Source organism: Myotis lucifugus, unplaced genomic scaffold (genome assembly GCF_000147115.1).
Source record: "Myotis lucifugus unplaced genomic scaffold, Myoluc2.0 scaffold_1098, whole genome shotgun sequence".
NCBI lineage: Eukaryota > Metazoa > Chordata > Mammalia > Chiroptera > Vespertilionidae > Myotis > Myotis lucifugus.
In genome coordinates this window covers 41,827-68,613 of record NW_005872146.1, presented here as the reverse complement: position 1 = coordinate 68,613, position 26,787 = coordinate 41,827, and the positions used below count along the sequence as shown (strand labels likewise).

Below are 26,787 nucleotides of genomic sequence, written 5' to 3'. Positions count from 1 at the left end.
CCTAAGTTTAAGGGATTTTGTGTTTCATTTTTTTTACTAGAGGCCCGGTGCATGAAATTCATGCATGGGTGGGGGGTGGGCAGGTCCCTCAGCCCGGCCTGCACCCTCTCCAATCCAGGACCCCTCAGGGGATGTCCAACTGCCTCTCACCCAGGACTTCTGGCTCCTAACCACTTGCCTGCCTGCATTTCTGGTAGCCCCTAACCCCTCTGCCTGCCTGCCTGATCGCCCCTAACTGCTCCCCTGCTGGCCTGATCGCCCATAACCACCTCTGCCTTGCCCCGCACCCAGAATCCAGGATTCCCTTCTCTGGCCAGCTGCAGGCAACCAGGACCCAGGCTGGCCGCAGCCGCAGGGGACCATGGGCAGGCTGCTTCACCTGGGCTGCAGGCGCCGGTGCCTGGGACTGCGGGGCAGGCGGATTGTCCCTCTCCCAGGCCACAGCCTGGCTGGTCCCCATTCCTCTCTCCCCAGTGTTGAGTGTCTGAGCTGTTATGGTGTGAGGGCATGATGACCATTTGCATATTAGTTCTTTATTAAATAGGATTCCTAGTTCCACGAGAGTCTATTATCCATTGTCATACTGTAATGAATCTGGTTTATTAATAATTTTTTTTAAATATATTTTATTGATTTTTTACAGAGAAGAAGGGAGAGGGATAGAGAGTTAGAAACATCGATGAGAGAGATCGACCAGCTGCCTCCTGCACACTCCACAGTGGGGATGTGCCTGCAACCAAGGTACATGCCCTTGACTTCCACGAGAGTCTATTATCCATTGTCATACTGTAATGAATCTGGTTTATTAATAATTTTCGGCTAAATATATCTTATTGATTTTTTACAGACAGGAAGAGAGAGGGATAGAGAGTTAGAAACATCGATGAGAGAGATCGACCAGCTGCCTCCTGCACACTCCCCACTGGGGATGTGCCGCAACCAAGGTACATGCCCTTGACCGGAATTGAACCTGGGACCCTTGAGTCTGCAGGCTGACGCTCTATCCGCTGAGCCAGACCGGTTAGGGCTAGCCTTTTCTTGATCAGATGCCATGGACTCGGTGAGCATCAGGCTCCTTGTCCATGGAGCTGGGAGGTGAGCACAGCGCCCTCTCCCTAGGGAGGCTCCTGGGCTGTGCATTTCTGCCCCAGGAGTGGGAGGCAGCACACCGGCTGCTGGATCATGTAGTGGCCCTGGCATCAGAGGCCAAGATGATCTCGGGGGTTCCCCTCACCCTGATAAACGCCTTCTCAGCCATTACTTCCCAGCTCTGACTTGTCGGAAGCATTCAACACTTTTATTTCAAAGTCTGCACATTTTATGTATTTAAATGTGTAGTATTTCTCCCTACAGCTAGCAAGAATTTGACAGTTCTTTTCAAATTTTCTATTATTGGAGAACATTTTAGTCCACCTGAAATTTGTTTCTGTGTAACTATAACCTGACATACCTTCTAATAAAAAAGCAATGAGCAGAATATATTTGTGGGTGAAGGAAAAGCAGTAACTTTGGCATAAGGAGCTTCTACAAATAAGGGAAAATACTGCCAGGAAAACCTGAAAGGCTCGTGTGCCAGTTCCAAACAAACAATTAGGAACACGTATTCTGTAACACAGAGCTGTGAAGGTGTAGGGATGGGTGCTTCGGTGCTGGCTGCTACTGTTACTAATAAAGTCTGACTCACCAGGTGTGGGGACACAACGCATGATCCACCTCTGGAGCAGATGACTGCAGCCTAAGAGGCAGGGGCACTCCTGGAGGACAGGCTGGGGAAGCGAGGCCACTCCGTGCAGAGGGCCTGGTGGCAGAGGCCCAGGGCGATCTTTCCCAGGTGTGGGCTTGGCCAAGGGCAGAGGAAGGTCACAGGGATGGTACTGGGAGCACTGGGGTCTCTGCCATGGCCCACCTGGGTGAGTATGGGGAATGCTTGGTGTCATGCATAAAAGTTTTTAACCTGAGAAATGAAGTTGACATGGAATTCAGGGGTCCCCAAGACTTACCCTCGCTTCTAATACCAATCACAAGTTCAGAGGTCACCAACATCACCCTCAATTTTTGCTACATTGACTCAGAATTCACCCTGAAAGCTGATTACAGTGTATTACAGGGAACAGACATTAAAATCAATTAGCCAAGGGATCGCATGAGGCAGAATCCAGGAAAAATACCAAATGCAGGGATTTTGTTGTCTTCTCCCTGGGAAGTCACAGTCAGCTTTTCCTTCCAGGCGCCGATATGTAACAATATTCAAGGGGTATTGCCACCCAAGGAAGCTCACTTGATCCTTGGCATCCAGTTTTTATTGGCTTGGTGACATCAATCTACCTGACTGCCTGCATGACTGACCTCAGACTGCAGCCCTGCCAGTAGTCCAACCATAAATCACACTGTTATCAAACTATCGGCCGTGGCCCTAGGGTACAAGTAAACACCACCAGGAAAAAGCCAGCCCTCTCCTGGGGGTCAGGTTAGCCCTTTCTGCATGGGGGTTAACAGTGGGTGGGAGCCCAGGCCTGCCTCAAACTGCTCTGACTTCAGTCACTTCCCTCCAGGTTCTCGTCCATGTCATAGGCTCATTGCATAAATGAAATGAAATCACAGCAGGAAGACCTGCCTAGGACTCAGTTTCTGTGTGACTGTGTTGTGTGCTCACAGGAATCTGCACAGGTACAGCCACTAGGGAGCCGTTCACCCCTATGAGGTGGGCATCCAAACATCCCACAACCCCAGTGGGTCTAGGAGAGGCTCAGTCCTCAGGTATAGGAAGGACACAGAAAACTGGAACAGGCTGGGGTGGGGCACAGGATACACAGCCACCTCCAAGGGGGACTCAAGGAGAGCCTAGAGCAGTGATGGCAAACCTATGACACGCGTGTCAGAGGTGACACGCAAACTCATTTTTTTGGTTGATTTTTCTTTGTTAAATGGCATTTAAATATATAAAATAAATATCAAAAATATAAGTCTTGCCCTAACCTAACCGGTTTGGCTTAGTGGATAGAGCGTCGGCCTGCAGACTGAAAGGTCCCAGGTTCGATTCCAGTCAAGGGCATGTACCTTGGTTGCAGGCACATCCCCAGTAGGGGGTATGCAGGAGGCAGCTGATCGATGTTTCTCTCTCATTGATGTTTGTAACTCTCTATCCCTCTCCCTTCCTCTCTGTACAAAATCAATAAAATATATTTAAAAACAAAATAACCCAATTCAAAAATGGGCAAAGGAACTGAATAGACATATGAATGGCCAATCAGCAGCTGAAAACATGCTCAACATCAGTAGTCATTACAAAAATGCAAATAATCTAAACATTTAACAAGAAATCAGGCACAGTATAAGAAAGCAACTCAGGAAAAGATGATGAAAGAAAAGAAAACAATCTCACTAAGAAAATAATCTCAGCATTGGTTCCTTAAAATTGCTAATAACACACAAACATCTGGCAAGGCCAATATGGGGGTCTGGGGGGCCACAGAGAAAGAAAAAGAAATTCTTTTAAGAACAGAAATGGGCCCTGACCGGTTTGGCTCAGTGGATAGAGCGTGAGCCTGCAGACTCAGGGTCCCAGGTTCGATTCCAGTCAAGGGCATGTACCTTGGTTGCGGGCACATCCCCAGCAGGGAGTGTGCAGGAGGCAGCTGATGGATGTTTCTCTCATCGATGTTTCTAACTCTCTATCCCTCTCCCTTCCTCTCTGTAAAAAAATCAATAAAATATATTTTAAAAAGAAGAACAGAAATGGGAACTAAGTACATACTACACACCCAGCAGTGGTTCCCAGTGTGGCCCAAGACCAAAAAGAAATATGAGCCATAAGGACTGGAAGAGAATGGGAAAAATCCCATTATTAAGAGAACGATAAGAGCATCCATAGAGAAAATCCAAGATGATCAACCTACTGCTGGAATGATGCAAATTGGACAGGACTGCCACATAGGAGATCAGTATAGAGCATGTCAGTACCACTCTGATATCCTCATACATCAGAAACCAGAAACCTGCACTCACAACAGCTACACACACTACTAGACAGCACCTAAGAAGAAGACTAACCAAATATATGTAAGGACTTTATGGACAAAATTATAAAACTTTATTGAAGGACATTAAAAAGACCTATGGAGAAACAGACAATGTTCATAAACAGGACTCAATACCACAAAAATGTCAACTCTCCTCCAATGAATCTATTACTTCTGTGCAATCAAAACTGCAACAGGACATCAGACAAAAAAGACTCTAAGTATCACAAGAGTAATAATCCAAGATTAACCACAGCAATGCCAAAAACCAGTAAGGTAATCAGAGGTGTGACGACTCACTGAGGCGGTAGGAACAGAGTGGGTGTGAGCCTGGGGGAAGGTGACAGGACATTGCAGAGTGCAGTTAAGGACACATCTGCCACATGAGCAGCCGGGTAGTATGCAACAAATGGTGCTGCCACAATCAGTTTCCACAGAAAAACCAAGTTAGCTCACAAAAATATATTTCAGACCGAAAACGTACGTATTTGCAAAAAAATGCTTATAGCCATTAGAGAAATGTTCAATTTCACTCCATCAGAAAAACTTCTATACGAGATACCACAAAATTAAAAGACAAGCAGCCACTCTGTTGTTGGGTGTCAACCCATGAAACGGGAGTTGCAGGTTTCATCCCCAGTAGGGGGCAGGCAGGAGGCAGCTCACTGATGTTTCTCTCTCCATCTCTCTCCCTTTCTCTCTCTAAAATTACACACACACACACACACACACACACACACACACACACATGCTCAAAACCATGAAGCAAACAAAGAAGAGAAACAGGAATGTGGCTGCCGGATGCCAGGCGGACTGGGGCAGGAGGCGGTGCCCCAGGCGGGCTTGGGGGCTGCCTGCGGGCGGCAGTGGGGCCCATGGGGGGCAGTAGGGAGACGTGGCAATGGGAGCGCACGGGGTCAGTGGAGGCGCACGGAGGGCAGCGGCCGTGGACAGGAGGTGTGTTGACATTAAATGCCCGGAGCTGGAGGCCATAAGGACAAAGGGAAGGCGGAGACCTTGCACCTGAAGGACCCGGGCGGAGGGGGAAGCTTCGCAAGGGGAAGGCCGGCTTCGCTGGGGGCGGGTAACCGTCGGCGAGGACGACGCGGGCCCTGGACGCAGAGGGGACGCCGGGCCGGGAGAGGCTGGTCAGGGTTTGGGAGCCAAACGCGGGAGACGTGGCCGACCCCGAGGCGGTAGCGAGGGGAGGTTCGCGCCAGGGAGGCCCGCCCCCAGCAGCCGAGGATCAGAGGCCTGAGAAGGCACCGCCCACCGCCCGCCCCGCCAATTGAAGCCCGCCGGAAGTGATGCAAGCCCCGCCCCCCGCGCCCTGGCCGCTCTGGGAAACGGCTCCCACATCTTGGTGGCTGGAGTCCGCCAGGAACGGGAACTGTAGTGCAACAAGTCAGGATGCTGCCGCCGGGTGGCAGTTGGGAGTGTTCAGAACCGAGGCAAGAGTGGGGCTTTGTGGACCAATTTCCAAGACTATTTTTTTTTTAAATATATTTTATTGATTTTTCACAGAGAGGAAGGGAGAGAGACAGAGAGCCAGAAACATCGACCAGCCGCCTCCTGCACATCTCCCACTGGGGATGTGCCCGCAACCCAGGAACATGCCCCCGACCGGAATCGAACCCGGGACCCTTCAGTCCGCAGGCCGACACTCTATCCACTGAGCCAAACCGGTTTCGGCTTCCAAGACTATTTTACAGCAATTCTCTTCCAGTGAAACTCTAGTGAGCTGCTAAAGGTGCTACAACCAAGCAAAGACCAGACCTTTCTTTTACAGAAGGCAGAGAACCGTACCGGTCACTGGGACGATGAGATCACCCAGGAAGTTCAAGAGGATGCTTATGGGTCAAGGTCAACCCCTCTAAATGGGCCGTGTCCACTCTAACTAGACAAAGGACTTCCCCCAGCACCAGACAGCTTCTGCAGCATCCCTTCTTGATAGCCAGTCTCTTGGCCAAGGCCCCTGGTAACTTTATCAGAAGGAGCAGTAATGCTGTAGCAGGTCACTTAACTGTCTAGGCAACCAAGACTCATGCTCCTCCCTTCAGGTGTTTCTCTGAACAAGAGAATGCTAGCCCTGCTGGGTGACTGCCCAAGGCCAAGGGCAGGTTGGGCCAGGGAAGGCAAGGCTTACAACTGGGGGCAAGGTCAACACTAAAGATGGGTCTGATCAGAGAGCAAGGAGCCACCTGGCAGTCACAGGAAGGCCTTATCTTCCATTCGGTCCCTGCAGCCCACAGAACCGCTGAGGTGACCAGAGCTCAGGTAGGTGGTCATCATGGAGTGCCAGCCAGTGCGCCTGTCTGGTTAGTGCCCTGCTGCACTTTTCACTGGCTCACAAGGGAACACTGTGAGCAAGATTCTTGGGTGTCCTAGTTCTAATGGCTGATGGGTTAGGGTCTCACTTTGATGCCTGCTTAGCAGCCTCTGCCCTGCTTCAGCCACCTTTGACAGAACTGTCAGACAATGTGGGAAAAGGTGTCATTAGCTGTGGCCAATCAGGAAGTTCATTTGTTCTAAGAAACTCCGTCATCACAGGAGAGTTCTAGCTGTGGGTTGACATCCACACCTACTTTCTCCCAGTGCTCAGCACATAGGTCCATGTGTGTGATGCTGGTGGGATTCCAGGAAGGAAGGTGTGATTGGATCAAGCACCCCCACCTCCACTTGAGCTGCCTCTGCTCAGTGGTCCTCCCAGCAGAACACTTCCCTCTGAAACTACAGGCAGAACAGCTTAGTGCAGGAAAACAGACTTTATTGAGCCCCCTGCCCTAGTTCTCCTTCTCCTGTACAGTCTTAGTTCCCCGCAGACGCCCAGTCCGGCGAGCGGCAATGAGACCCACTTTTCGGCCAGCAGGGGCATCTCTGCGGATGGTGGAGGGTTTGCCGATGTGCTGGTGGTTGCCACCTCCAAATGGATGCTCTACAGGCTGCAGACAAAGGGAGGTAGTGTTAATGTGGGGGTGGTCCCAATTTAACGGAAGGCCTGGATCAAGAGGCCTATACCTATGAATCGTCACCCAAATCCCCCACCTGAGGGGGTTCCAAAGGACCTGCCCATCCAGCCTCAGGCCCTGTATCCTGAATACTCCCCACTGCCTACTACTGGGCTACTTACGTTCATGGCCACACCCCGCACACGTGGCCAGCAATTTCTCTTTGCTTTATATTTGTGGTAGGCACGCCCAGCCTTCAGGATGGGCTTGTCAATGCGGCCACCTCCAGCCACCACACCTGTTGAGGATATTAGGCAATTCAGAAAAGTGCATCACATTCTCCCATCAGACAGAATATCCCCTGCTGGGTCCTTCTCAGCACCCCACCGCCTGCACTAATCACCTTCTCTCTGTACTGTCATACAGCATCACAAAATTCGCAGAAGTGCCAGTAACACTTGGCAAATACCACCCAGCAGTAAGCCCCCTTGCAGCCTGTAACTGACAGCAAGTTTCTTCAGGTTCCATGGGATAACAAGCCACACATTTACCCATACCATGTCAACTGGAATGCCTATCTCAATCCAGGGTTCTCCAGGGAAGCCCTCCCTGCACCATGCCTGACATGGGCAGGTCACTCAACCTTTGAATCCCAAAATGTGATGGCTGAGTCACCATGCCATATCTTGGCCAGCTTTGCCACAGGACTTGAAAGCGTTGTCAAACAGCAAAGTGAACAAACCTGGGTACAGATCCTTTTTAATGCACATACTGGGTAATTTCAAAGAAATCAGACATCTCTGAAAAGTTTATTAGCAAGTGAAGGTAAGGGCAGGAACCAAGCAAATCCAGGTTGTGTGAGAACGCAGACAAGTCCAGTAGATTAAACCTGGTCTCCTTCAACTACCACCCTAGAATGAAGTAGGTACCGCTGTGCCCACTTTTCAAATATTACGACTGAAAAACTATGCATCTACTCAAGCGTACAGAGCCCACATTTTATTGGAGTGGAAAGTGAGGTTCCAGGGCCCAGGTTTACCCGCTTGCTAGCTGCTCACAAGCGACCCAAAGCATTCAACTGTTGCCTGCCACTCACCGACCACAGCTCTGTTGGCAGAGGAAATGACCTTCTTGGAGCCCGAGGGCAGCTTCACTCGCGTCTTTTTGGTCTCAGGGTTGTGGGAGATGACCGTGGCATAATTCCCAGAGGCCCGGGCCAACTTGCCCCGATCACCAGGCTTCTCCTCCAGGCAGCACACGATGGTGCCCTCAGGCATGGTGCCCACCGGGAGCACATTGCCAATGTTCAGCTGAGCTGCAAGGGAGAGCCACCAGGAACAGTCAGAATGGAGATGGTATTAAAAAAAACACAAAAACACTTTACTGATTTCAGGGAGGAAGGGAGAAAAACATCAATGAGAATCATTCATCAGCAGCCTCCCCCCACTAGGGATGAGACTACAACCCAGCAAGTGCCCCAACCAGAAACCAAACGGTGACCTGGACTCAACCGGAGCCACGCCGACGGGCCAGATAGTGTCCGACTGCTGGCCAGAGGCAACGCAAATCCACTCCCTCCTCACAACACCCCAAAATAGCCAGTGCACAGGTTATGTTCGGCCAGCAGGGATCACCCTGTGAGGCTTCTTCCTGGATGCCTCCCCTACCGACCTAGGAGGTGCACCTCCCTCATGGGACTCCGTCCTCCCATCGAAGCATGACGCTTACCCTTCTTGCCGCAGTACACGAACTGGCCGGTGTGGATGCCTTCGGCAGCAATGAACAGCTCCGTCCGCTTCTTAAAACGGTACGGATCCCGGAAGACCACCTTGGCCAGAGGCGCGCCGCGGCCTGGGTCATGGATGATATCCTGCGGGCCGAGGCGGCGTGAGCGTGGGGTTCGGGCGGAACACCCCGTGCCCGCACCCGCCCCGGCCTGCGCCCTGCACCTTCACGATGCCCTTGATGTAGCCGTGTCGCTCCGCGAAGTCCACGGCGCGAAGACGCGCGGCGCCCTTGCGGTGTTTCACGTGCGCGCGGAACACGGAGCCGGCGCCTTTCCTCTGCCCACGAATCACGCGGCCCATGACGGCAGTCTGGGGGAACCTCATAGTCAGCGCCGGGAGGGGGGGGGGCAGGCACGCCCGCCACCCGGCTTTAGGGATCCTTTTCTCCAGGACCCATTCCCCAATTCCTGGCCCCCCTTCGTGCCACCACCCCCAGCCGTGCACCCGGGAGTCATCTCAGAAGCCAGCCTAGGTCCTTCGCGGGCCTCAGGGAGCGGGAGAACGGCGGATGGCGGCGGATATCAGCAGAGCCGCCGGGGCAAAAACACAACTTACCTTCTGCCTAGCGCGGGGGAAAGAGGCTCCCGGGCGCCCGAGAGCGGCCTTATCTTCCGGGGCGGGGCCGAAAGCCACTTTAACTTCCGGGCAGGCGCCGCGGCCGCAAGCAAAATGCACACTGGGACATGTAGTCCGACCCCGCCGCCCGGGCCTCTGCACAGGCGCACTGGAGTTACCGTTCCTGCAGGCAGCTCTCCGGCCACCAGGTCGTCCAGTGCGGGAGAAGGATAGAGGGGCACCCCATCCTCAAGGAGGACTCTCGGAGGGCAGGCGTCGCCCACTGAGCGATCGGGGGAGGGGGGCCATGAGGGGTTGGGAGGTTTATTCAGGGTCACGCTGCCCCGCACAGACTGACTCACACCGGGCGCGGTGTCGGGGGCTCCCGACTTGGCCTGGCGAGGTCCCCTTTAAGGAAACGGGTGGGTAGATTCGGGGAGCGTGGTTTACAGTGAGAAGACCGGGGTCTAGAAGACAGAGCAAACGTCCGACTTCTGCGGAGGAAGAGGGGCAGCCAGCCAGTAAATGGGGAGACCAGAGCTGGGGTTCCATGGCCAGGACGAAGGAGGGAGTGGGCGAGGGAACATGACGACCTTACCCAGAACCTGAGGGGACAGGTGAGTGGGATTTGAATCGGGAAAGGGAGTAGCTAGGGGTGGGGGTGGGAGGGTCTTAGCTGTGAAGATGAGGCTTCCTGGAGTCCTGGACCTGTGGAGGGACAGCCAGCAGGGCAGGGAGGGCGTGAGGGCAGGATCAGTGTTTGTTTTTTTCTAAGTCAGTTTTTTTGGGGGTTGGGTAGCTAAGGAGGCCCTGTAAGCCAAGGTTTCGGGTTCCATCCCGGGTAGGGCACGTACAAGATTCAACTAATAAATGCATAACTAAGTGCAACAACAAATCGATGTTTCTTTCTCTTTCAAATCAATAAAGAAAAATATATATTCTCAGTTTTATTCTCCTTAAACCAGACTGAGTATAAGAGAATTTCTTTCCCTTCGCTGGACCCCGACCTACCTCAACTTTGGCCCCGCCCTGTCCGTGGGCCCTGACCCCGCCCTCCATGGTCTTAGCCCCGCCCCCAGGCTGAGGCCCCGCCCCTCCCCAGGGCTTTGCGCTTTCCCCGCGGTCTGGCCCCTCCCCTTCTCCGGCGCTCCGGGGGCAGGGCCGAGACCACCGAGAGGGCCCAGCTGCATAGCCGCCCAGAAGGGCCGGAAATCAATGGAACGGCGGGCGCGGGTTTCGAGGCCTGTTTCCGGCGGCGTCCACGTTAGGAGCCCCCGGCGGTCCTCCGGGAGGGTGAGTTGAGGCGGCGACCGCGCCCTCCGCAGGAGCGCCCGCGCGGACTAGCGGCCGCCCGCCTCCAGCACTGCGGGCCCCGCGCGCCCCAGCCTCTCGGCGGCGCGGCCCTCGGAGAGGCCGTGAGCGGCTGCAGGGAAGGTGGTGGGACCGCGGCCGCCTCGCCCGCGGAGGCGGGAGGTGTTGGGCCGAGTGCCGCAGGCTCCAGCGCGGCCTTCCCGCCAGCCCGCTCCAGAGGGAGCCTGGTTCTCCTTCCTTTCTCCGAGGGCCTTCTTTCCCCCTCGTGGCCCCGGGGAGACCTAGCCTTAGTCACAGTGTCTGGAAGGGCTGTGCCTGGCGCGGGTAGGAAGTTAGTCTTCTCTGAATGCCGGCTGCCTCTCAGGGCCGCCCTCTCTACTGGGGATGAGGGTCCAGCGCTGCCCGGCAGCGGTCACTTCTGCCCAGTCAGTCCTGCGTGCACTCGGCCTGGGGAATTCACCCACAAGCCGCTTCTGACCCAAAGCTCCACTAGGAAACCCCCTCCTCATTGTGACCTGCCAGGGGCCGTGGGGAGAGGCCGAGATTACATGGGGGGAGGGGGGTGTTCTGTATTCAATCCTCTTTGCCCGCGATTCATTGTCAGGCTCCCGCTGCTCTGATGTCCAGTCACAACTACTTCCCTGTGATCCAGCCCACTGGCTCCTTCAGCCCATCCTTCCTGCCCGGGGCCCTTTGCAAATGCTGGGCCTGTTGCCTGGAGCGCCTTCCCTACCTTCACCTCCTTGGCCTAGTTAACTCCGCCAGGAAGTGACCCATCAGACTAAGTCGGTATCCTACTTTATTTTATTTTTTTAATCCTCATCCGAGGATATTTTTCCATTGATTTTTAGAGAGAGTGACAGAGAGACACATCGATTAGTTGCCTCCTGCATGAGCCCTGACCAGGGTCCGGGCTGGGGAGGAGCCTGCAACCAAGGTACATGTCCTTGACATGAATCAGAATCGAACCCAGGACCCGTAGGTCCCTAGGCCAACGCTCTGTCCACTGAGCCAAATCGGCTAGGGCAGGATATCCTACTTTAAATGCTTTCGTAGTTCCATGTATGTTGGTGCCATCACAGTTCTAATTTTCATTTATTTGGGCGGTTACTTAATTTTTCTCTACTAGACTGTGCTTCGTGAAGGCAAAGCCCTTGTGCATTGCTCACTGCTGCATCCCATTGCCTGGTTGAGCACCTGACACAAGCGGCAACCACCCCTTAAGTGATTCACAACCACCACACGCTCTGAAAGATGAACGAAGCCTCGGGGGACATATGCTCCAGTACTGTGGCTGCCCTGGTTTCCCCCTGTGTCCCAGCCAGAGAATATCTGGAAGTGGAGGTAAAGGATCAGAGAACACTGCCCCCTGGGTTACCCTGGACATCAGGGGTTGGGGGGCCTCCAGCATCCTGACCTCTGACCTTTTCACAACTGTCAGCAGGTCTCTCGGCCAGGACACATGGATACTCATCCACCAAGCCTCATGGTAGGAGTCTGACTGCCTCCATTCCCTCACTCTTCTTGTGAGGGTTCTGCCACCTCCTCTGGGTACCCACCCTGCCCATTGTGCCTGGGCCTAGACTCTGCTTCAGCCTCTCGCTGTGGCCCTTGCCAGACTCTGGCATGCCCATCCCCAAGGTAGTGAGCACACCCCTGCCAGGACTCGGGCCTGCCTGAGGCTCTCGAGTGGAGGGTTGTAGGTCCATGGTCTGGGTCCCTTCTCTCCATACTGCCCCTACCCTTGATTGTAGAGCCAAAGGCTCCTGGTGACTGTCTCGCCCAGCCCTATGGTCCACATTTCTGAGACACAATGGGGTGGCCCCAGAATGGGGCTGGCACCCAGCGGTCCCTGGGGTCCTGGTATGTGTCCTTTCAGGAGACTGTGACATTTGGTGATGTGGCTGTGCACTTCTCACGGGAGGAGTGGATGTGTCTGGACCCTGGCCAGAGGGCCCTCTACAAGGAGGTGATGCTGGAGAACCACAGCAGTGTGGCTGGACTAGGTGAGGCTGTACCTTGGGACCCCTCCCCCTGCATCATAGATCAGCACCTGCCTAGCCAGGCCTCTCAGAGCTGGGGATATGGAGGCCCTGTGGTCAGGTCCTGACGCTAGGACGGGTCATGGTGAGCCAGGCAGGCTCCTAGATTTGCTCACGTCACAGGGTTTAATCCTCACAGGGTATGTGGACTTCTGGGAGGTAATACAACCTCTTTCTTGTCTGGGCTAAGAGGTTAGCTTTAAAGAAATAGAATTCAAACTAAAATAGCTTTTTTGCTATCTTTTTTAACTTCTGGAGGAATTTATATCGATGGAGTTAGTTGAACCTGTCAAGTTTTTGGTAGAAGTCCCTGTAAAACACCTGGGCCCTGGGGAAGCCCTCCTTTCATGCTTGATGGTCCAACAATCTTGTGAATTTCTCCTTTGTCACCTTTGTCATTTCTGGTTTTTGTACAAATTTACCTATTCATTTGTATTTTCCGTTTTCGGCATGTATTTATTCATAATGCTCTCCATCTTTATTTTTAAGCTCTGTTATGTTTGCAGCTGTTCCCTTATGTAAGTTTTGGGCAGTGTCTTGATTGGTTTTGCCCCAGGACTGTTTATTCATATTTTCAAAGAGCCAGGTTTTGGTTTTGCTCAATTTTTGGGGAGTGGTGTGTGGGGGTCCTTGTTCTCTATTTCACTGAATTCTGCCCGGTTTTTATTTTTTTCTTTTGTGTTTGTGTTTGCTGTGTTGTTTCCAGTTTCTTGAATTTACTGTTTACCTCATTTGTGTTCTGTCCTTATTTCTAGTAAATATGTTTAAAAATGTAAATTTTTGTCTTTGTATGCTACTTCAGCTGCATCCTACACATTGTGCCAGTTAGTAAATCGTTACTGAATCTCCAAGTGGCTGATAGTTTTGAGCTGCGTGTTGTGGTTACTTTCATGTTCCGTTGCTTTTTGGTTGTTCTGGGGGTCCTGAGCACTGCACCATGACCCCTTCAAGGCTGGCCCAAGCATGTTCCTCTGACTGCTCCATGTGTGCTTGGAGAGAACACGTGTTTCCTGTTCATGTGGGGTCCTGCCTGCACTTGAGGCCTTCAACCTGGGATCTCTCTGCCTGCCCTTCTCCGCTCCCATGGTCGGAAACCTGAAGGAAGCTCCAACCACAGGGATGGGATGGGAGCTCACCACACTGATGCCCCGCAGCATGGGGCTGATGGCCCTGGAAGGAGGGTGTCAGATGGGTGCCCACAGGTCTTCACCACTTCCCAGGCTGCCTAGCTCCCTTGCTTTGTGCAAGGATGCAAGACTGGGGGTATCTGGGTGAGGACTGGACCTCATTGCCTTCTGGTTTAAAGTGTGTTTCATTCAGTGCTTTATTTTTTTTATTTTTGTTGTTCTTTTGTTTTTATTCTTTTTCCTTTTTAAAAATTTTTATTTATTGATTGATTTTTAGAAAGAGGAAAGGAAAGAGAGAGAAAACACTGATTTGCTGTTCTACATATTTATGCATTCATTGATTGATTCTTGTATGTACTGGGATCAAACCTGCATCCTTGGCATATCAGGACAACACTAAGCAATTGAACTACTCAGCCAGGGCGGGTTTTTTTGTTCGTTTGTTTTTTTAATAAGAGTTTCTTTGACCCAAACTGATAACCTATGCTGAGAAGCAAGATCTCAAATGCTCCTGTCTTGTTCCTTAATCACCCCTACCTCTTGGAGCACACACCTGCCCTCTGAACTGAGGGGCTTGCTGGTAGTGCCTAGCTTTTCTCTTCTTGAAGTACAGTGGCCGCTTCTTGGCAAACTCTTGGGTGACAGCGCCCGCTGGGGATCTTGGCCTTGAAGCAAAGGGAATGGGCTGGGAGTCCAGGCATCCCTTGCCGTCTAGCCTCAGGAGCTGGGCTGAACCAGACAGAGAGGGCCCCTGTGCCCGGATCCTAACCCTATGATGCTCCCTCAGAGACTCTGCCTGTAGCCCAGCAGCCTCCCACCCCTTTACTTTTGGAAACCAGGGGGCACTGAGCCCTGAGCTGCATTCCCAGCAGCACCAATGTGGTTTCCTTTGTCACCTTGACAGCAGGATTTCTGCTCTTCAAGCCTGAACTGATCTCCCGGCTGGAGCAAGGGCAGGAGCCATGGGTCCTTGACCTGCAGGGAACAGAGGCGAGAGAGGCACGAAGGACCCTCCAGACAGGTGAGGCTCGGTTTTGTGCCCGGGAAGGCGGACCCTAGGATCACCATGCGAGTTTGTTTTTATTAAGTCTCTCATCTTACCAATACTCTTATTGAGATACAAGCATGGATGCAAGAGAAGGAGTAATCTTGGTTCTGAGCAGCTTCTCGGGTGAACATCATGTCACTGGTACTGTTGTGCTCCCTCCAGAACTTCTGGGGGTCCCGGATGACCCTAGCCTCTCAGTGAGGCTCCGGGCTGCCATAACAAACCACCAGAGACTGGAGGCTTGAACTGATAGATTCGTATCTCACAGTCTTGGGGCCAGAGGTCCAAAATCAAGGCATTGGCGGGGTTGTGACCCCTCTGAAGTCTGTAGGGGAGGATCCTTCCAGCTTCTGGTGGCCCCAGGTGTTCCTCTGCTTATGGCTGCGTCACCCAGTCCTCCACGTCACAGCGCATTCTTCCTGTGTCTGTCTTTCCAAGGATATCAGTCATATTAGATTAGGGCCTCCATACTTCAGTGTGATCTCATCTTAACTAACTCCAGCTCTAGGGTCCTGTTTGTAAATAAGTTCGTATTCTTAGGTTCTGGGCGAGAGCTTTAGCACACTTTTTGGGGGCACAATCAGCTCATAACAAGGACCTTCATGTCCAGACCCCTTTCTGACCCTTTTTGGGAAGGTTTAAAGCAAGTTTGACATGCTGGGTGTAAAGGGACAGATTGGCCCAGTTAAAACCCAGCCCCCATGAAACATTTCCAAGGTGGAGAGAGATTTTTTTTTTAAAATACATGTTTTTATTGATTTCAGATAGAGGAAGGGAGAAAGGGATAGAAACATCAGTGGTGAGAAAGAATCATTGATTGGCTGCCTCCTGTAGGCCCCACACTGGGGGTTGAGCCTGCAACCCGGGTATGTACTCTGACTGGGAATCGAACCATGACCTCCTGGTTCATAGGTCAACACTTAACCATTGAGCCACACAGGCCAGGCTGGCACCATGGCAGGAGAGCCAGAGCTCCTTAGTAAGAGGTTCACGTATGGAGATGACCTTCCTAGTGGTTAGGCATCAAGAAGACTTCCCTGTGATGAGACTTAGAGCTGCTCCCAGACCTGGGTGTACAGGGCAGAGGACAGCCTCATGAATGAAAATTTGTGGAGCATGTTAGAACATCCACAAGATGCGATATTGTTGGTTGGTACAGCTAATATTCCAGGATCCTCCTGGTCATGGGAGAGGGCAGGGCTTGCAGCTGCCACCATCACAGCCAGCCCAGTCTCAGGACTGAAGGCCCCCTGGGGACTTCATGGTCAGTGTCATAGTTGCAGTGGTGAGTACAGAATTTAGTCTGAGTGACAACTGCAGTAGGTCAGAGTTCACCGAGAGCTTATTCAGCTTCCACTTGCTCAGAGGTGTCAGAGCCAGGCACGGGGTGTGACGGATCACAGAGGAAAAGGCAGGTCCATGTGACACCACCTGGGCTTGCTGACGGGCTTTGCTCCTGGGAGTTGGCTGGGACAAGCATCCTCCAGTTTTCTTAGGCAGATGCTTGAAGGGGGTTGGTGTCATTCTAGGGATGCAGCTTTGAGCTGTTAGAAGCCATGCTAGTGTTTTGTTCCTACATACCAAGGGGGAGGCCTGGTTCAGCAAGGCTCAGAGGAGCCTGGCTGGGCTAGTAAGGAGAGGGTCTTGGTCAAAGGAGTAGTCATTAGTAAGTGGGGACAGGAAGAGGTGGGCTGTACTGTTCAGGTGTCTTGTGACCCTGAAGGGAAGGAACATGTGCATGCTGAGCCACACAGGAGCCTGCTGGCTGTATGTAGGAGACTGTTGCTGAGGATGTGGCATGTAGGGAGGCAAGACCTTTGTAATGTAACTAACTGCTGCTTGCCGACTTGGCTACAGGAGAGAGGGAGGTGGACTCCGAGGCAGCCAGGTGGGTTTGCACTGTCCTCATCCAGCTGCAGGAGGCCCAGGCAGTGCTGGCATCCTTAACTGCTCTTTCATGGCTATTCATAGGCTCCTCTGCCTTGAAGCAGCATGCAGAGGAGAGCAATACTTGTCTGTTTTCTCATCTCTATGGCTGCTCCTGCCCTGTTAGTAGAGCAGGTTTGCCAAGGTTGTTTGTGCAGAAACGATAAACAGTGAGGACCAGGCAGGAGATGTCCCACATCCTAAGGGCACAGAGATGTTGAAAGGGTGTGTGTTTGGGGAAACAGACCTGGGTTCGTTCCTTAGTCTCTCACTAGCTGTGTGACTATGGGTGAACTACTTAACCTCTGTGAGCCACACACCCCTTATCCACTACTGACCTCACTAGCTTGCATACAGCCCCTTCCATACTCCAGGACTGACATAGAGATGGGTCTCCATCGCTGGAGCACTGATGTGAGGAGCCAGCGAAGCCGTCACTGGGTCCTCGTTTTCACTGTGGGACAGCCCTAGGCTGGTGATGGCCCTGGAGGTGATTAGGGATGACAGGGTCTGACTTAAGCAAAAACACTTCCTGGGATTGCAGAGTAGGAAGGAGGTTGAAGCTTATGTGGGGTAAGTGCATGTCAGGAAGGCTTGTGGGGGCTGGTGGAGTAGGTGGACCCCCCAGAAATGCACAGGAAGGAGAAATCCGTATGGAGAAGGTGAGGGGCAGACTGGCAAGGGACATGGTCAGATGTGAGTTGGGGAGAGTGGCCTGGAGCAAGCAGATTTCTGGCCTTGGGTCACACTCAGAAGCCCAACCAGGGGACAGGCCAATGCCCAGGCCTTCGGCCTCACCCCTGTACACCTTTCAATAGCTTTCCTGCTTCATCTTTCTCAGCACCTGCCCATCCCTCTGTTTTAAGTTTAAAATTCTTCTTTCTTCCTCACCACCTCTCTGACCTCTCAGCCTAATTCTGCCTCTCCCTAACCCCCCCCACTCTATCAGGCTCACTTTCTTTTTTTGTTGTTAATCCTCACTTGAGGATAGTTTTTCAATTGATTTTTTAGAGAGAGTGGAAGCGGGGAAAGAAAGACAGAAACATTGATGTGAGAGAGAAACATCGATTGGTTGCCTCCTGTATGCACCCCAGCTGGGGCTGGGGATCAAGCCTGTAACTGAGATACATGCCCTTGACCCGAATCTCGGGCTGACGCTCTATCCACTGAGCCAAACCATCTAGGGCTCACATTCTTCGTGGACTTTTCCTAACACCAGTTCCCCACAGAATGAACCTCTACTGATGTGGCCCCCTGTGGGAAGTGGCTCTTAGTGCTCAGCCGCGTGTACTGTGGTTAAATGAATGTGTAAAGCAAAAAGTATGAATGAAACCAAATTTTGAGAACTGTCAAAGGTGTCAAGTTTTGATAGTGTCTTTGCATGTCAGGTGTCCTAGGAGGGAGCTCAGTTCCTAGTGATGATCCCCACCTCAGCCTCTGTCCTTTCTGTGAGCTCAGGAGAAGGAGCCTTATCCTGCCTGTATGTTTCAGATTCTACGATAAGCACTGATGGTGAGCAGGCTGGTGAAGATGTGCACATGCTAAAATCAGAGTCTATGGCAGCGATGGTCAAACCCCCCCCTTGGGATTATCCTCAGAGTCCTGGCTTCGGAGACACCTCTGATTCTGAGGTCTGGCCAGAGAGTAAGCTAAGCTCTCTCTTTCAGAAACACCACTTGCACACAGGGACTGTGGCTCCCAGGAAGACCTCTGCCAAGGAGGATGTGCAGGGACATGTCAACCTGGGTTGTCAACCTGAGAAAAGTCAGGGGGTTGCTGCAGATGGGCCATCTCGAAGATGCGATGTGTGTGGCAGGAGTTTCAGATTCGTGGCTCTGCCTCACTTTGGTGTACAGAAGGAACTTAACAGATGTCAGGAGTGCCAAAAAAAGTTATCTGATTGCTTACAGGGGAAACATCAAAGTAACTGCCACGGAGAGAAGCCGTATGAGTGTGAGGAATGTGGGAAAGTCTTCAGGTTGTGCTCGCAGCTTAATCAGCATCAGAGAATCCACACTGGAGAGAAACCATTCAAATGCATAGAGTGTGGAAAAGCCTTTCGCCTGAGCTCAAAACTTATTCAGCATCAAAGAATTCATACGGGAGAGAAACCATACAGGTGTGAGGAGTGTGGGAAAGCCTTTGGTCAGAGCTCCAGCCTCATCCACCATCAGAGGGTGCACACAGGAGAGAGGCCCTATTGCTGTCGTGAGTGTGGGAAGGCCTTCAGCCAGCAGTCTCAGCTGGTCAGACACCAGAGGACTCACACTGGAGAGAGGCCCTACTCGTGCCAGGAGTGTGGGAAGGCCTTCAGCCAGAGCTCAACCCTGGCTCAGCACCAGCTGATGCACACTGGGGAGAAGCCTCCAGTTCCAAGAACCCTGGATGGTGCCAGCCTCGTTGCACACCAGAGAATCCACGCTGCAGAGAAACCGTTTAAGTGTGATGAGTGTGGGAAGGCTTTCAGGTGGGTCTCTCGCCTTAGTCAGCACCAGCTGATTCACACTGGAGAGAAACCGTATAAATGCAACAAGTGTGCAAAAGCCTTCGGTTGTAGCTCACGGCTTATTCGCCACCAAAGAACTCACACTGGAGAAAAACCATTCAAATGTGATGAGTGTGGGAAGGGCTTTGTCCAGGGCTCACACCTGATTCAGCACCAGAGAATTCACACCGGAGAGAAACCCTATGAGTGTAGTGATTGTGGAAAAGCCTTCAGCCAGAGCTCAAGCCTCATTTACCATCAGAGGATTCACAAGGGAGAGAAACCCTACGAGTGCCTGGAATGTGGAAAAGCCTTCAGTATGAGCACACAGCTCACAATTCATCAGAGGGTTCACACCGGGGAGAGGCCCTATAAATGTGGTGAGTGCGGGAAAGCCTTCAGTCAGAACTCAACCCTTTTCCAACACCAGATAATTCATGCTGGAGTAAAGCCCTATGGATGCAGTGAGTGTGGGAAAGCCTTTAGTCGAAGTTCGTACCTCATTGAGCACCAGAGGATTCACACACGTGCCCAGTGGTACCACGAATATGGGGGCACCCTGGAGGGTTCTACCCATGTGAGCCGTAAAAAAGTTAACACTGTAAAGAAACTACACAAATGTAATGAATGTGAGAAAATATTCAGATGGCGCTCCCATCTCATTATACATCAGAGGATTCACACTGGAGAGAAACCTTATAAATGTAACGAATGTGGCAAAGCCTTTAATCGGAGCTCAAGGCTCACTCAGCATCAGAAGATTCATATAGGATAGACCACTCACCTCTTTAAATGTAAGTGGGAATAAACCCACAGCCTTAACCTATTTAAATTATATGGGGTAATTAATACTAACAAGGTAGAATGTTAGTAAAGATTCAGAATTGCTCTTTTAAAAATATCCAAGTTCATACAAAATGTGTTTTTTTCTGGAATTCTGATTTTATCCCACTCCATAACCCTGTGTCCCTTGCATTAGGGGAGTCATGTAGAGTTCTGAGTGTGAGAGGGATGAACCCAGGTTCTGCAGCTGAGGCCTGAGAAGTCCTGTGAGCTCTGCAAGATGAGATACTCAGTGTCTTCAGCACCAGTTACTCAGACTGGCTTCTGCAAGGATGTGTGAGCTTGCATGCGCTGAAGTCCAGAAGAGGAGTGTCAGGAATTCCCTTTTGCCTTCACCTGACTCCTTTTCTTCAAACCTCTTCCCCCATCAGCAGCCCAGGCAAGCAGCCACCCAGGGTCAACTTGAGTTTCCACATGGGCCAAGCCACTCTGATTAATCTGACCTACAGGCTGGGCCCATGTTCATTCACTTTGTCTCACAGAGCAGTTAATTAATGCCATGGAGGCCACTGGATGAGACAGACCTGCCGCATTGACCCCCTCCCTGTCCAGTGTCCTGTATTCACCATTTGGGAAGGAGTCCAGGGGCCAGGAGTCCACTCGAGACCTGCTGACCTTTGGTACCATTGCTACAATCAGAGGGGCAATATTTGAGAGACCTTCATCCCAGTGGAGGAAGGACTGGTATCCCAGAGGGACCCAGGTCAGTCACTTCAGGATTTGTTGTGACACTTGATTTGGGTCACCATCACACTGGTTTGGTCAAGCCCACCGCAGGTCCTTGAGACCTTGCTGCTTCTATTGCCGTGCATGGCATAGCCTGTAGCAGGCTATGGATTTGAGTCAGGTGAAGAAAATGCTTGCCGATCCCCATGTCTGCATTAGGAGGTTCCTGAGCTTTCTGCTGTTGTTGGGAGCAGTGGAGTTTGAGGTGGTAAAGTTTATGTGAGCTTGTGTTTCCAGCACATGGGTGGAGCCAGTCAGCCTGATCACCAACTGCTACTGCTTATCCATCACTCACTGCCTGACATGTCCTTCACCTGGTGCCAGGATGCCATGAAATCAGTGGGCCTATCTCTCCAGGCATCCCTGCTCTACCCAGAACTTGAGTCGAATGGTCAGAGGACCAGGGACTTGTGTGCATTATGCAGAGGTCATGCTCGTTGTGTCTCCTCCTCAGCTGCTGTGCTCACCCAGGTGGTCACTGCTGGCACATCTGGATGGGTGGGCCCAAGTTTAAAGGGCTGTAAATATTTTAGGCCGCCCAGCAACGGCTCTGGAGTCGAGGTCCCGAGTGGAGAGAGCACACTCCTGCCATCTGCTGGCACCTGGTACTGTTGTGCACCGAAGGGCCTCTTCATTGGACCCCACCTCCCTTGTCTACTCCTGGGTAATGAGGGACAAAAGGATGGAGGATTATATGGACTTCTCCAGACTCCAGCCTGGACATGATGCTTTCTTTCCCCTCACAGTAACTGCAGGCCAGAGACTTCTACCTTAAATCTCCTTTAGCATTTGAGTGTGCACAGCCATGGTCCTGGATCAAGGGCTGGTGAACCCAGCCCGAGGCCTGCTATTGTGTGGTGCTGGTGCATTAAACACTGAGGCCATAAGACTGGGTGTTTTGAATGCCTACCAAGCAGACCACGCGTTTTGAAATATTCTGACCTTTTTTTAAAAAAAAAATACATATTTTTATGGATTTGAGAGAGGGAGAGATAGAAGTATCAATGATAAGAGAGAATCATCAATTGGCTGCCTCCTGCACACGCCACACTGGGGATTGAGCCCAACCCAGGCATGTGCCCTGACTGGCAATCAAACCCTGACCTCCTGGTTCATGGGTTGATGCTCAACCACTGAGCCCCGCCAGCCTGGCTCTACTTTCCTGCTATATTCCCCAATTTGGGCTTCAGTAAATATGAACTCATTTTAAGGATTTTCAGCACTGTTTAACAATAGGTTTTATTTTATTTTTTTTTTTTTAAATATATTTTATTGATTTTTTAAAGAGAGGAAGGGAGAGAGATAGAGAGTTAGAAACATCGATGAGAGAGAAACATCGACCAGCTGCCTCCTGCACACTCCCTACTGGGGATGTGCCCGCAACCCAGGTATATGCCCTTGACCGGAATTGAACCTGGGACCTTTCAGTCCGCAGGCCGACGCTCTATCCACTGAGCCAAACCGGTTTCGGCAACAACAGGTTTTAAAATACTTTGGACTTCTCTTTTTGAGTCAATAAATTAAACCCATAATTTTAAGCTGGTTGCTTTTATTCTCAATTATAGATTGAAATTTGATTTATGATGTTGGATTGTAACTATTTTGAGGTTTGTGGAAACTTCCCAAAGTGTTTGCCGCAAGGCAGAACCCAGTGAGTTTGTGCACCTGTATCCCCAGTGTGTGTGACTTACACTCACAGCCCAGGAAATGTTTGTTGAAGGAATGAATGATGAATTTGAGGAGTATCCAAGCTTTGAAGTTGAAAAGTCAGAGGCCCACAGAAGAGGAACAGCTACCAAGAGCTTCCACAGGATCTAAGTACGGTTGACAGAGCTGAAAGGTAATTTTCCAGGTGCATCATTCCCTGTGCAGACCTGAACAAAGGTGGGAAAAGCCAGCCCCTGCCCTCATGTCCAGGTCTATGGTGATCAACCACAAACAAGGGTAGATGGTCCCTTTGCAGCCTGAGTGAATCCTGTGGCTGCCCACTTCAGCCTGACGAGAGCTGGGACAAGGGAGCTGTAGCAGTTAGAGCTGACACCCACCTACCACCTCATTTTGTATGATTCTGAAGAATGGTTTTTAAAAAAATTGACTTGAGAGAGAGGGAGGGAGGGAGAAACACTGATTTGTTCAGCTTTTTAATGGATTCATTGGTTGATTCTTATATGTGCCCTGATGGGATCAAACCTGAAACCTTGGTATATTGAAACTATGCTCTAACCAATTGAGCTACCTGGCAGGGTAGGATGGAGAACACCTCAACCACCTGGTCCTAACTGGATGACAAAAGGCACAGATCATCTTCTGGTGGGGGGAGGGGAGGCTGGTGGGTGCCCCCACTTACCTGGGGTGAGGGTGAAAGTGGGAACATGGCACGGGACCAAAAGCTGTGCCTCAGAAATCCCCCTTCCCCAGTCTGCTGACCCTCTAGTGGCCCTCAGAGTGGAACACCAGAGTAGACACAGTAACACAGCCTTGGAGATAGCCAGTAAACTCCAGCTGGGTGCACCAGCGTTCTCTGTGGCCTGGCGGGCAGAAAAATGGTGTGAAAATCCCAGGGGTTACCTCAGGGGTGGGCAAACTTTTTGACTCGAGGGCCACAATGGGTTCTTAAACTGGACCGGAGGGCTGGAACAAAAGCATGGATGGAGTGTTTGTGTGAACTAATATAAATTCAAAGTAAACATCATTACATAAAAGGGTACGGTCTTTTTTTTTTTTAAGTTTTATTCATTTCAAGCGGGCCGTAGTTTGCCCACGGCTGGGTTACCTGCTATTTGATGCTGCAGCTCCAAGTGACTGCCCACCCCCTGCTGCAGGGGCTGCTGAGAGGCTTGAGGTAGGTTCTGAGTAACAGGCCCATTTCCACCCCCGGGGTCAGTAACACAAGGGTGGCCTGGAAGGCCCATTTCCTCACTGCTACCAGGTGCATAATTTTGAGCCATGGAGTCTCAGCCACAAGGTCCCACAGTGGCGGTGGAGCTTCTAGCACCCTGATGGACTGGGCTCAGACCCAAGGTCTCCATTCCTGATTGCACTGGACAAATGTCACTGTGGTAATCTTGCACACCAGAAACTCCCAGGTCTCAGTGGCTTTCAGCCCTAAATGTGTGTCCTCTGGGACCACCAGCCCAAGCTGACCAGCACACCCACCCTGGAGGTGCTGGGAAAGGCCCCTGTTCCTTCCTGGCCTCAATACAACATCCAGTATGATCCTTCTTAAACAGCTGTTAGGGTAGGGCATGCCCTTGGTACCCTCACTCCCCTCTACTTCACTCCCCTTCTACCCAGAAGTCTCCCTTGGGTCACTGCTCCCTCACCTCTTGCAAGTCTTTGCTCACATACCAACTCTTCTAATGACCCAATGTAAAATGACAACCCAATTCTCCCATAGCCCTGCTTCCCATTCCCTGGACACTGGCCTATTTTATCATTTACTATTTCCAATAACAAGCTACACCAGTCATTTGTTATGTACTCTGTAAAGTCTTCCTTTCCACACTACAATGCTGGCTCCTTGAGATCAGGGATTTAAGACGAGAATGAAATATCCACTCTGAAACACATGGTTCATAGAAACAAATGAGCAGAACACTCAGATGCTACCTGGGGCCCAGCTGAACAAACTTGGCATCTGCATAAAGACTTTGAACTGGGCCCTAGACTGATTGGACCAGTTGGCCACCCTGGAGCAGCAAGTACCCGCACCCAGCAATGCCACCAACAGCCAGGGGAGTTGTGTGCAGGGTGACACCACCCAGGAAGACATATTTTTAATTGTTGCTTTACTCCCAAATAAAGGAAAAACAGTGCTGACTTCTTTTAATCAAACAGAGAGTGACATGGTTGCATTCACATTCTCACTGAAGAGTGCCTCCTAGGCAGGATGGGCTTCCTTTTGGAGATGTCTGAGCAACTGTCCCCAAGTCAACAGAGCAACTGGGAGTGCAGGTCAGTCCTGCAGTTTGTGCTCGCACTTCTTCTCCAGGTCAGCCATCTCCTTCAACACCAGGGCCACGCTGTACCGAAGCTCCTGGAATTTGGCTGTGGGGACCTCAAAGCGGTGTGCTGACCCATCCGAAAGTGTCAGCTGCATCAGGACACTTGGCTGCAGGGAGCGGGCCAGGGCACTGGTGGAGATTGCCACATCCACCCTCCACCGACAGTTGGCAATGTGGGGCAGCCAGGCCCCCTGCTGCCTGGCCACAGAGTCAAGGAGAGGCCGCTGGCTCCCAAACACCACACTGGCCAAGTCCACGACCAGGTCTTGGGGGATGCAGAGTTCCTGGAGCTGGTCCTTGAAGGCGTCGGGCTTCAGGCTGGCTGGGGGCAGCCGGAGGGCCTGCTGGAGCAGCGTGTGGGTGCCAGCAAGCAGGGCACCCAGCCGCTCCTCCGACAGGTGTGCAGTAGTCCCAAGGCGCTGCACAGCTTCACGGCAGTCCTCTCCCTGCAGGCCACTGACCACCAGTTTCAACAGTTTTCTGAACGTGCCCCTGTCCAAGTCCCCCAGGAGCCGGGGCATTGCTGCCACCTCTGGGGGGAGCTGGGCCCCCAGGAAACTCACCTGGCCGCTGTGACTGACACCAGGGTGATGCAAGTATGGAGCTACAGCTCCCACGGCGGACATTGCGGCTTCCTCCTCTCTGATCAATCACCTCAGAGGCAGGTCCCAGCTGCACCTGCCTGGAGGGGGTGGAGAGAAGCCTAGTGACTTCCCACGTCCTTTGAGTCAGTGACTGAAGACTGACCCGATTTCCACCTTCAAGACAGTGACAGTGGGAACTACGACTGACAGCCCATGTGATGGGAAGCACCCTGGGATCAGATGGTCTCAGGAAGAGGGGAGGCAGGAGTCAGCAAGAGAGACGGCAGGGAGGGGAAGAGAGCAGCCACCGGTGCGGGGGAAGGAGTGACAGATATGAGACCGGTTCGAGTCATGCCCTGAGCTCGCCGTGGCATCCTGGACACCTGACGTGGGCACGAGCCGCGGGCAGCGTTCTGCGGCCGCGCCCTAAGCTGCATCGAATCGGCGGGCCGGCGCGCCACTGTCGCGGACAGGCCTCCGGCCTCCAGAGTTACCCGGCCGCGGCGACCAAGGGACCGCGTGCCGCTCAGCAGCCCCTCCCCGTAGGGGCGACCCAACCCACCGCACCCACAGGCCCGAGCGGCCCCCCACCTGGCACTCGCGCGGTCTGAAGCCGAACAGCCCGAACAAAAAGCGGCGGGGCGGCCGGAAGCGACCCAAAAATACTTCCGGGAAGCTCTAGGGCACCGGGAGGACCCGGTCCTCTGTGATCCGCGGGCCCGAGTGTTTCCCCTTCCACACAGATTGGGAAATGCAAACAGATTCTTTTCTTGTCAAGAAAAAAAAATAAAAGGTTGTACAGGGTTGGCCCGGGCCTGGAGCGGAGAGTGGGCTCGATACGCGGGGTCCAGCCTGTCCTGCCGGTCCGCCAGCCCACAGGGCCCCTCTCCGGCGCCCCTCACCCCACCCGACCACCGACGGCGTGAGTCCTCCGCGGTCCTAGAGCAGCCCCGGAAGTGCCAGGCGACCGCGCTGCCGTTTCCGGCCCCCGCGGCCTTTGAGGCAGTGAAGCGGGAGGGAGCGCCTGGCTCGGGTGCCGCCCGACCCCGCCCGTTCCGTCTGGCCCCGCCCCTCCCGGCGGACCCGCTACGCCCAGGTGAGCAGCCCCTTCTGCGCGCTTTCTCTCCAGGGCGGGCTGCGCGGGCGGGCGGGAGCCGCTGGGGCCGACTGCGGACGGTGCAAGAGCCAGCCGAGTGGGCGGGCTCGCAGGGAGGCGTGGGAGGGCCCAGCAGACCGAGTGCCCAGGCGGAGCCTCGGAGGTTTCATGCGAGGTCGCGACGGGCAGGGACGGCGGCGCGGGGGCTTAAGTGACCTGCTCCGGTGGAAAGGCCGGGCCCTCGACCGGCTTGGGCGCGCGGTGGAAAGCGTCGGGCTGTGTGTGC

At 52.6% G+C, this 26,787-nt stretch overlaps 4 protein-coding genes across 13 annotated transcripts in view; 2 read left to right on the top strand and 2 right to left on the bottom strand.

Annotated features, from left to right (window-relative positions):
* Positions 1-6,765: 6,765 nt before the first annotated feature.
* RPL8 (ribosomal protein L8) lies at positions 6,766-9,443 on the bottom strand. The gene is made up of 6 exons (XM_006107306.3): positions 9,310-9,443; positions 8,917-9,063; positions 8,696-8,837; positions 8,064-8,282; positions 7,150-7,265; positions 6,766-6,961 (listed from the first exon to the last, which is right to left on the bottom strand). Exons 2-6 carry the CDS (start codon positions 9,052-9,054, stop codon positions 6,803-6,805), a joined length of 774 nt encoding a protein of 257 aa, XP_006107368.1. The 5' UTR covers positions 9,055-9,063; positions 9,310-9,443; the 3' UTR covers positions 6,766-6,802.
* Positions 9,444-9,557: 114 nt separating this feature from the next.
* Positions 9,558-22,355, top strand: ZNF7 (zinc finger protein 7). 10 transcript variants are annotated; one of them, XM_014449283.2, is made up of 7 exons: positions 9,558-9,926; positions 11,750-11,964; positions 12,062-12,109; positions 12,500-12,626; positions 14,694-14,810; positions 18,255-22,053; positions 22,298-22,355. In XM_014449283.2, the coding sequence occupies exons 2-6, from the start codon at positions 11,875-11,877 to the stop codon at positions 20,021-20,023; spliced, it is 2,151 nt and encodes a 716-aa protein (XP_014304769.1). In that variant the 5' UTR covers positions 9,558-9,926; positions 11,750-11,874; the 3' UTR covers positions 20,024-22,053; positions 22,298-22,355. The 10 variants fall into 10 exon arrangements, with proteins under 10 accessions (XP_014304769.1, XP_014304770.1, XP_006107369.1 ...); XM_014449284.2 differs by lacking the exon at positions 9,558-9,926 and adding an exon at positions 10,431-10,602 and having other exon boundaries at positions 14,697-14,810; XM_006107307.3 differs by lacking the exon at positions 9,558-9,926 and adding an exon at positions 10,432-10,602 and having other exon boundaries at positions 12,065-12,109.
* A 1,689-nt stretch (positions 22,356-24,044) lies between these two features.
* Positions 24,045-26,787, top strand: part of ZNF251 (zinc finger protein 251) — a 10,723-nt gene continuing 7,980 nt past the window's right edge. The window contains 1 exon segment of the mRNA XM_014449285.2: positions 24,045-24,049. The gene's annotated coding sequence lies outside the window, so the exon portion shown is untranslated.
* Positions 24,557-26,330, bottom strand: COMMD5 (COMM domain containing 5). Its single transcript, XM_006107310.3, has 2 exons — positions 25,997-26,330; positions 24,557-25,503 (listed from the first exon to the last, which is right to left on the bottom strand). Exon 2 carries the CDS (start codon positions 25,445-25,447, stop codon positions 24,773-24,775), a length of 675 nt encoding a protein of 224 aa, XP_006107372.1. The 5' UTR covers positions 25,448-25,503; positions 25,997-26,330; the 3' UTR covers positions 24,557-24,772.